This window comes from Anneissia japonica, unplaced genomic scaffold (assembly GCF_011630105.1).
Source record: "Anneissia japonica isolate Jap-2015-1 unplaced genomic scaffold, ASM1163010v1 scaffold586_len169585_cov113, whole genome shotgun sequence".
NCBI classification, from domain to species: domain Eukaryota; kingdom Metazoa; phylum Echinodermata; class Crinoidea; order Comatulida; family Comatulidae; genus Anneissia; species Anneissia japonica.
Window position 1 is genome coordinate 138,360 of NW_022730388.1, and position 10,103 is coordinate 148,462.

Here is a 10,103-nt window from a genome sequence, read left to right on the forward strand (position 1 = left end):
TATATATTATATATATATATATTTATATATATTATATATATATATTTATTTATATATATATATATAATAATTAATAATTATATAATATCATGAACGGCATTTATAGAGTAAAGTAAATGTGACGTACTTCTGATATATTCCTCACATCGCCTTCAAGGCACAAAAAGAGGCAATTGACACAAAGCAGAGCAATAACCAAGTGGCTCAACATTTTATGTCTGTCCGAGTTTCTTATATCTCTGAAAAGATTGATCATGCAAAAATTATAGTGAATTTGGTCTCATTCGAAACTCTTCTTTGATATTTCTCTCTATGAAATTTAAAATTTAAAGAACAAAATGTTCTAGATAAGAGGCCCATGGAGGGAATCTTACAGATGAAAGGTCTATATTACATCCTGAGGTACAGAACTTTATTTATGGCACCTCCAATTAAATAGGCGCTATCACAGTTAAAATTAAATGTAGTGTTTTTTTTTGTTTTTTTTTTCTTTTTTTAAATTCTCAAATAATTTGGGGAGACCCGGGCCATCTGCCATTTAATCCCATTGAATTTTCCTCTGACTGAGCTAAAGTGATAACATTCCACAAAAAAAAAATGTTTAATAGAAGGAATCTGTAGGCCTTGATATAGAACATATTAATGCAGGTAAGTATTAAATACACACTATTGAATTGACTTACTCCTTCATGTTCTCTCTGATATTGCATTGAATTTAGGATTACATAGATGAATTGTCTTCCAACTTACTTTAAACCGTAAATGATGATAAGAGTAATGGCGAGAAAAACACTCGAAATTGCAACTCCGAAGTTTGTAAGCTGTGCCAAATTATTATTCTCACTTATCTAAAAGGTAATAATTGATTATATACTTCATATTAATGTAATCGAATTGAAGACGAACAGAATTGAGATACAAAGAAAGATACAATTAAGCGCTGGCGATGTTATTACTACAATACTTATGTTTAATATAGGATCCATGTATTTGCAATCCAGCACAAAATGCGATCTTTTCCATGAACTATACATCGTCGTACTTTACTGCACGCAGATAATAGGCCTACTTCAACGCCATTACATCCTAGCATGGACCTTACAGGTCCATGATCCTCAGTACATTACTAGCGAACAGCCAGTGATGGTGCATCCCCTCCACCCCCACCCGTCCCCGGACAAGCATTGAGATCATTGTCCGACGCCGACGAGGTCATCCAACTATTTAATTTTCCGATCCAAACAAAGTCATTGTGTTTTCCAACCCTAAATTGTAGTCTAAAGCTACAAATTAGGCCATTCTAGACCATAAAATCTCTCGCCATGAACCCCACTTATTCCGGGACCCTGACTGAGGTTTTAGGCCTTTTGGTTCAGCGCGAATTGAACTCTTACCTGCTCAGGTTTCATCAAAATGACAAATGATGTCAGGTGATTGCATTTACACGTCACGTTGTTCTTGGAGTCAATATTATATATTGTTTCACAGCCCTCTGTTGACCACACACTTGCGAATAAACAGTAAGAAATGTAAATAATATAAATAGAAATGAATACACATAGTTTTCAATCAACAATCAAACATTTTTTTTATTATTGACTTACAGCCGCACCTATATATTAGAGCGTATCTGACGTTATTTTAAACTGTTCAACCATGGTTATGACGATCGCCTTGACCAAGAGGTTGCAGTTTCGAATACCGTCATAGGCATTTTATTACACAATTTCAATCTTTCTTTCTTTCCTTATTAATTTATAGGACAGCAATCGTTGAGAGCTATGCTACACGATGTATTATCATGTCCCTTATTCGAACACTGTATTTACTTTTCTTTGTTGATTTACTTTTCTTTGTTGATTTCTACTTGAATTATATTATATGCTATTATTTGTTTCCAGTCGTACCTCCTATTGTGTAATAGAGAGTACTGCCGTTATTTGAAATTGTTCAACAATGAAGCCCCTGTATTCTAAAGGTTATGAAGCTCGCTTTGAAAGCGAGAGTTCGCAGGTTCGAATCTCGTCAGAGACATTTTATTACATAATTTCTTTAGTTATTTATTTATTATATATTTACAATCGTTGAGAGCTATTCTACATGATGTATTATCATGTCCTTAATTCGAATACTGTATTTACATTTCTTTGATAATTTATATTATTTAACAGTTTTAAAGGCTATCTTGATTTATATTTCAGTATATGCAATTATTTGTTTCCAGTCGTACTTATTGTGTAATGTAATGTATCTGGTGGTATTTGAATCTGTTTAACCATAAAGCCTCCGTGGTCTAATGATTATGACGCTCGCCTTGACAGCGAGAGGTCGCAGGTTCGAGTCCCGCCAGAGGCATTTTATTACAAAATTTCTTTATTCATTTATTTACAGGACTACATTCGTTGCGAGCTATGCTAAACGATGTATTATTATGTCCTTTATAAAATATAGATCTGGGTCTATACATTGCACACAGTTAGTGGAACAACAATACAAATATATATTTTAGGGTAATCATTCAACAGCAAATATATATTGATATAAAAATAAAAGTTAGGCCGACATCCCATGCTAGAACGGCATATTCAATATTGAAGAGATCTCATACACTTAAAAAAAAAAAAATTACCACTAAAATTTTGCCCATACGCAGTGTTCTTATTTTTTGGCCGATTTCAGGCTCACAATCTTATTATTTTGTTCTTATTTTACACAATTTTCAAATATAGAAAAGTATCATTGTACAGCAGTACTACTGTACTGGAATGTAGATAAAAAAAAATGGCCCCTGAAATAAGGCCCCAGACAAACGAGCAGTGAAAATAGCCACAAATGAGAGATTATAAAGGGTATTACATAGTCACACCTACTGCAAGGTTCAGATAGGTACAGATATATTTTTTTGGTTCTCCTATTAAAAAAAATGATTTGACATTTTACCTCAACCTTAATTTGTTCTTTTTTTTAAATTTTTAAACAATTTTAGCGTCAGTGTTCTTATTAAAATGTGTTCTTATAAAAAAGAAAAGAAAGGAAAATGTGTAGGCCTATACCATTTTTCAAATTGTCAACATGTCATCATTAGAAGTTTAAACTTCTTGAGTAGTTTTAGCATATACAGTTTCTTATTTGCTCTGTTAAAAATATAATTTATGTGTCCATCCCACTTGAGATTGTCGCTTATAGTTACTGTAAATACCTTAACATTATTAACAGTTTTAATGTTCTTGGAATTAGTAAATCAGGATAGTTTCCAGGGAATTTTGCGATTTCAATGTGGAGAGTAGCATAGAGATTCAGATTATTGTCTGCTGACCAGTTACTGAGTTCACTCAATTTTATCTGTAGGTTAAAATATGATTTTCGACTTTTGTTCTGGATAAGGGTCATGTCATCAACATATTTGAGGTATGTGTGTGGGGGTGTGTGTATGTATGTAATATTAAAAGGTGACGGAAAAGTAATCTGACAAAGAATTTCATAACCACTCGTGGTGAGACAAGCACCAGTAGAATTTGAGTTTCATTCACTTAACGTGCCCCATGCCTTAAAATCAACCTTCTCCGGTTATAGTTGAAACTGATAACAAATAGGCCTATTTGATATTTGATATTTTTTCGGGTTTCGAACCCAAGACCTTCAGATTGCCGATCGGATACTCTATCAACTGATCTGCGGTATGAGGCCAAGTGCCATACACCTTAGGATTTTCCCATAAGAACACGTTATTTTTTAAGGTATTGCGTAATACGCAATTATTAATAGTAGCGTAAATCACATGATAGTAACGTTGATATGGAGACACACCTCAACTGGTATTTTATTTTATTTGGTAGTGTATATAAAAACATAAAAGTAGATATTTACAAGCAATACAAATAAAACTAATAATCTGCTCTAAGCAGATAAACATAATATACTTAAAAATTAACGACGAAGAAAATATAATAAGAATGTATTATTGTTATATTTACTTCATATTATTACGTCTCTGTTATAAGTGGCTTTCAATTCTGTAACATCACTGCCGATAAAGGTGCTGACATATCAGTGATTTATTATTATTATTATTATTATTATTATTATTATTATCATTATTATTATTATTTGTATGATGATATCGAAATATTTACTGTACTTACGCTGATGTGAAATTTTCGTGTTTCTGTGTAGAGTGACATACTGGTGCTAGACTTTGGTTCAAACCCGTAATATTTTCTATTTTTGATTCCTTGAAATTAAAAAAAAAATTACTAAAAAAACGGCAACACGATTATCTATAGGCCTATTTAAAAAAAAGTGCCAAATCATCTTATATTTAAATATACTGTAACGAAAATGGGCTCACCTATGTTTACCCCCTACTCTAATAGATTCTGCCACCCAAAGAGGTGTGCCCTTATTGGTTAATGTGATGCATGAGATGATTCGAAGCAGTGATACGCGATAGCATCCCAAAAATAAGAATGCGCTGCAAACACCGTTTACCATGGATTAACAGAGACATCAAAAAAGTCATTAATAAGAAGCAAAAATGGTTTAGGAAAGCAAAAAGACTAAGAACCAATGAATCACGGGAAGATTATTAAAAAAAAAAAGTCAGCAATGAAGTACAGAACCTTTCAAAGAAGGCTTACAATGATTATTTGAACAACTTATTTGCCAAACAAGACAATAAGCGCAGCTTTTGGTCCTTTGTCAGAGACAGGAAAAATCAAAGTGTCCATCAACATACAACTATGCTGGGGAATCTGTTCATGAACCGGTACAAATTGCTGAATTATTTAATCAATATTTTGATTCTGTTCATGCTGAATCCGAAACAATACCCGACACTCCTCCAACTTGTGATCTACCGATTCCAGTACTCTCTGATATTCAACTTGACGTCAATTCCCAACATACTCTCTAAAATTAATCCTATCAAAACAGCTGGACTCGATGGCTTATCCACGTATCCTAAAGCTTGCTGCACACGCAAACCTACCAAATATTCTCAAAGACTCTGTAGTACTGGACAATTTTAATGTCTTTACTGCAAAATTGAAAGAACATTACAAAACCATTATCTAAATAATGTATTAATATTTGGGTGTGTGTGTGTATAGGTATGTACTGTACGTTTGGGTGTATGTGTGTGTGTGTATTTATAAATTTGTTTGTGTATTTTTTATTACCTTTTCCCCTTTTTAATCTTATAATTTTAAATTCTATTTTTTTGTTTGCAATAATGATTAACTCTCATTATTTTTTTAATTCTTCTGTTTTTCTTTCTAAGTATTATACATTTTCATTATATATCTTCTATTTGAAATTGCTGTTTCTCTAAGGATGGATTAACTAGCTTGTGAGCTACAGAAATTTTATTCGCTTTTGTTATTCCTTGCCTACTTAGATTTTCAGTTTTATTCTGTATTGTGAATTTTTATTTTACTGCATGTGCAAATTGTAATTTGATTTTTATAAGGTTAAATAAAGAATGAATGAATATTGTCCTGTTGACTGCAGTCGTATAAGGCTTTTCGGGAAGGCCAGTCCTGTTCCTTTCTTGATGTTGTCACACCACGTCTGTGTCCTCCCCCCTTCCCACCCTCTACAATACCTTGCAGTATTATTTTGGTAAGATTTTATGACTGATGGTGTGGCCAAACCTGTGTTCTGTGTACGAGATTCGGAGCAGTCTCCTCAGACATCTGGATTTGAACGCCTGGATTGTTCTTTCATCATCTGCCTTTATTGTCCAATTTCACATCCGTACAGCAGGACAGAGACAACTAGCGACCTGTAGAGCTTGAATTTGGACCGAAACCTGATGTCACTCTTCCAAATCTCCGGTCTCGGCATAGTAGGTAATCCCTGTACATCGACTGTATAATTTTCCTTCTCGTTTGACGTTTCTGTATTCATAAGCACCAGTAAACAACCAGCAGGCCTAATATCTCGTTCCGTTCATTCCATTCTTCATATGACCCAACTCAACGAGTTTATCTGCCTTACCTTTGTTTTATTTATTTCTTTTTATATTTTATTCAAACTTCTCATTTTGTTTCACTTAATATTATACTTATTTATTTATTGTATTTATTGCACTGTTAAGAAACTATTAGTTTTAAGTTTAATTATTAACATTTAAACAAGAATTAAACTAAAATTATTAATCGTTTTTTCTTTTTCTTTTTTTTTAGGTGGCCTGAGCTTAAGTGTCTCCTGACCTATACAGGCCTCCATTCATTTATCAATAAAAAATAATTTAAAAAAAACAATTTTTTTTCTCTTGTGAAATGTAAATAATTTATTGATGATGATGAATAAAACAGTAACAGTAAACGTAGCAGTAACCCTGTTTAATCTTATTATCGCTGATGTAGTTGTTGCGATCCGGACTTGGATATCTTCTGTCTTTAGACTGGGTGACTCCCAGGTATTAAAACTTGTTTGTGCTATTCACCATGATCTTGAATTTCTCTGTGCTGATTTCATTCTATATGCAGATGCTATTTCGGTGGGTTTGTGAAATCTTGAAGCTCGTTGTTGTTGCTCCCCATCCGGTCGATGTAGTCTGCAAACCAAAGATTATAAATTGGTCTGCCAAATCGATATGGAGGTGTGGTAGGCTTGGAGGGTCTCCTGCATGATTCTGCCTAGGAACAAGTTAAAGAGTACCGGGGAAAGAATGCAACCCTGTCTGACTTAAATTGCTGTTTGGAAAAGCTCTCCTATCTGGTTGTTCAAGAGGACTGCACTGCTGGAATGATTGTAAAGCACTGCCTCTATCACTTGGACAAGTCCTTCAATATTGTAGCCCCTGGGGATGTGCCAGAGACCATTGTGCCAAGCTTTGTCAAAGGCCCTCTAGAAATCAATGAAATTGTGGAACATCATTTGGTGTTGTAGATGTTTTTTATGAGGACCCTGCAGTTGTACTAGCACCTGGACTCAAATTTCGACTGTATCTTGTTTTATTGCTGACAATAAATCCTTGATTCCTTAAGATTCCAAAGACGAAGCAAATAGGTATTTCTCACATACAGGATTCCAAATAATATCAACTTGATGGAAACCATGTCCATCAATCGATCTTTCAACATGAGGTTAATTTGTAACCTGTTCGATTGAGGGACATACGCTTTATTCTCATATTGAAGAGTAGACGGTTTCTTATAAACAACTTCCATGAACTCATCAAATTAACGACCCTTTTCTCGAAAATTCTGATTAATAGCGAGCCACCAACTAGTTGGTCAAAAAGCGCGGTACCGTAACTCTTATACATAAAGGAGGAGAATTGAATAAACCAGAAAACTTCAGTATGATTTCCCTTACGTCATGTGTTGGTAAACTTTTTCACTAGAGCTTGTCCGATCGCATTGGCGAATAAATAATGAGAAACGGCCTCATTGATGAAAATACTCAAAAGGCATTTATCAAAGGTAGGCCTAAAAATAGTTGCGTTGAACACTCCTTCGTTATGAATGAATAATTAGCAAATGCTAAAATCAAGAAAAAAAAAACCTGAGCACATTACTTTCTTCGGTTTGGCTGAAGCTTTCGTGTCAGTCGAACAAAATTTGATTCACTACACCCTCTAACGAAACGGTACCCCAGAAAATATCTGTCTCTACGTAAAACATCTCACGACTCGCTTGAAAGCCAAGTCAGATGTAATCGTGCGAATCTGATACGTTTAAGTCTTCCAATGAAACCCACTATCTCCAATTATAAATTATTTCTATAGCAATATTCAGCCCTATCATCCACAAACTTAAATGCAAGGAAGACCGTTAAGGATACAACTTAAATGATGAATCACACATAACGCTTCCATTCGCGGATAGTTTAGCTTAATAAAAAAAAGCCGATAAAAGACAGCAGAAACATCCGTGTCGATGAACATGACAATTAAACCAATAAAACGTAAAACGCTATCGATTCGTAGCGAGAGGCCAGAAGAATGCTCTTTCAAACTGGGTGAAAATGAACTAAACTTCGAAAGAAACACCCTAACAATTTCTTGGAGAATGTGGCTGACGAAAGAGATATAAAAACAATATTAACTGTATTGTGATAGGCTTAGAGTTCAGGGCCAATTTTAACATAGCTTATGTAAATTCCACTTAATTACTCTACTCTAAGCTGTGGTCAAAGCCGTGAAAAGTAACCAGGATTTGATAAACAAACCAAAACAAAACTAAAGTATTGATAATAGTAGTGTATTAGGCTACAAGATGGATAAGCTTAAATAGAATTATAATTCTAACATATATATATATATATATATATAATTATATATAATTATATATAATTATATATGTAAGTATAAAGGCCTATATAAATATTCACCTTAATAACAGGAAAATTTATCTCCAAATCGATAATATATATTGTCTTATTGTTGTTGTTGTAAATATAGATGCTAACGATATCAGATGCACTTCTTAACTTTATACCAATACTGCAAATCAAAAAAAGAAACAAAAAAACAAACAAAAAAGAAAATTTAACCTGAACGTCTAATTATACTATTAATAACATAATACAATTAGATTCATCTTAAACGATTTACGCTTTTTTAACTGTTACAGAGGCATCAAATAAATTCACAAAAGACTGAAATTAAGCTTCTGCTGATAGATTAATTTTTACTGAGTAAAGTGTAATCAAATGCACAACGAACGCACGTAAAATTGTGAAGCGAACAAGTTCAGTCACTACTTACGAAGTTTTCAAAAGAAGGAATTCTTGAAGTGCAGTTAGATTTACATAGACTCTGAATGGTCCTTCTAGTTAATAATAAATAAAAGGTCATAAATGGCTAAACAATTCATTCTATATTACACTATATTATACTACAATTTACAAAGTGGGCGGGTATTATTAAAATGAGCCCCACCCCTAAGAAATGATTTTTCAAAACTCACATTAGAGTGAAAAGGAAAAAAAACGATAGCATATAGTCCCGAAAATTTTGTTTGGTTGCATTTTGTTTGCTATATTTTTAATTGGATATGTTGTAGAATAGACATTACTAAATATAAAAGTATAAACATTATGTGCAATCTTTTTTTTTTTTCATGCGTGCAAAGGTGGTAGCCAGCAATTTTAAAATGGTTGCCATTTTTAAACATTTTTATATATTTATTTATTTATTCAGGTATAAAAGGAAATATACAAACGGCACCCAAAGGCTGAAATGAATGTATTTACAAAAATAGAATATATTAAAAATCCAAGTATATTAAAAATATTATATATAAAATTGCAACAAGAAAATTGCCAACAGTAATTTCACTTATTATTATTGAAAACAATACCGAAAATATACAGCCTGGTTTTTTATTCGTTCCCTTGGCCAGCTTCAAACATATTTCAAACACTAATCACGGTTAGGGCGATTTTTACGGAGTTTATTTTGCGGCCGACGGTAACGTGTGTGGATAGAATTAAAAACCTGCTCATGAACTTAAACAAGATCTCTAATAGAAACCTGTACGGTAGAGGCAAACAAAATCATTTTGACATAAATTTTTTGACGCTAAGCGTAGAAATAACAATACACACCAACCGAAGTCGCGACTAATATCTGCGACAATAACACTGATACCTAATGTTGAATGCTAAGCACTATTTTACCATTAAATATACCCAACGACATACTCAAACTTTATGATGAACCAGCAGCAAATACATGGTCTGTTGAAAAAGGAAGGTCTGAAAAAATTGTAACAACTTACCGAAGAATGATCGATTAGACAAAAATATTAAAAACAGCCCAAATAAAATTCAACAGACTTTATTTAAAGTAGTCGTGACGTTATATTCGTACGATCATTCGTTTTTTGTCAAGCTTATGCCTCTAAAATGTGGTTTTTTTTTCTCGTTTAGATCTTCTATTTGTATTGACTAGCACACCTGTGTTGCCTTTCAAAAATGTCATAGGCCTACTGATTGTAAGTTCCAGAATGTAGATGCCTCCTCTTTTGTTGTTACCCATACCACTCTCTTTTAAATTCCTAATGAACATTCACGCCTAAGATAAGCCTACCCAGTATAGTGATCATTCATAAAATAAATTGTACGCGTTATACCTGTCTCTTATACACATC

At 33.2% G+C, this 10,103-nt stretch overlaps 1 protein-coding gene across 1 annotated transcript in view; it reads right to left on the reverse strand.

Annotated features, from left to right (window-relative positions):
• The window catches only part of LOC117114915 (adhesion G protein-coupled receptor L4-like), a 9,284-nt gene extending 540 nt beyond the window's left edge, over nt 1-8,744 (reverse strand). The window contains exons 1-6 of the mRNA XM_033258530.1: nt 8,717-8,744; nt 8,341-8,452; nt 4,143-4,231; nt 1,395-1,506; nt 751-848; nt 128-239 (exon numbers count right to left, since the gene is read on the reverse strand). Of these exons, the coding sequence (XP_033114421.1) occupies nt 128-239; nt 751-848; nt 1,395-1,409 (225 nt within the window). The 5' untranslated portion in view covers nt 1,410-1,506; nt 4,143-4,231; nt 8,341-8,452; nt 8,717-8,744. The remainder of the gene's footprint in view (nt 1-127; nt 240-750; nt 849-1,394; nt 1,507-4,142; nt 4,232-8,340; nt 8,453-8,716) is intronic.
• Nucleotides 8,745-10,103: the final 1,359 nt, after the last annotated feature.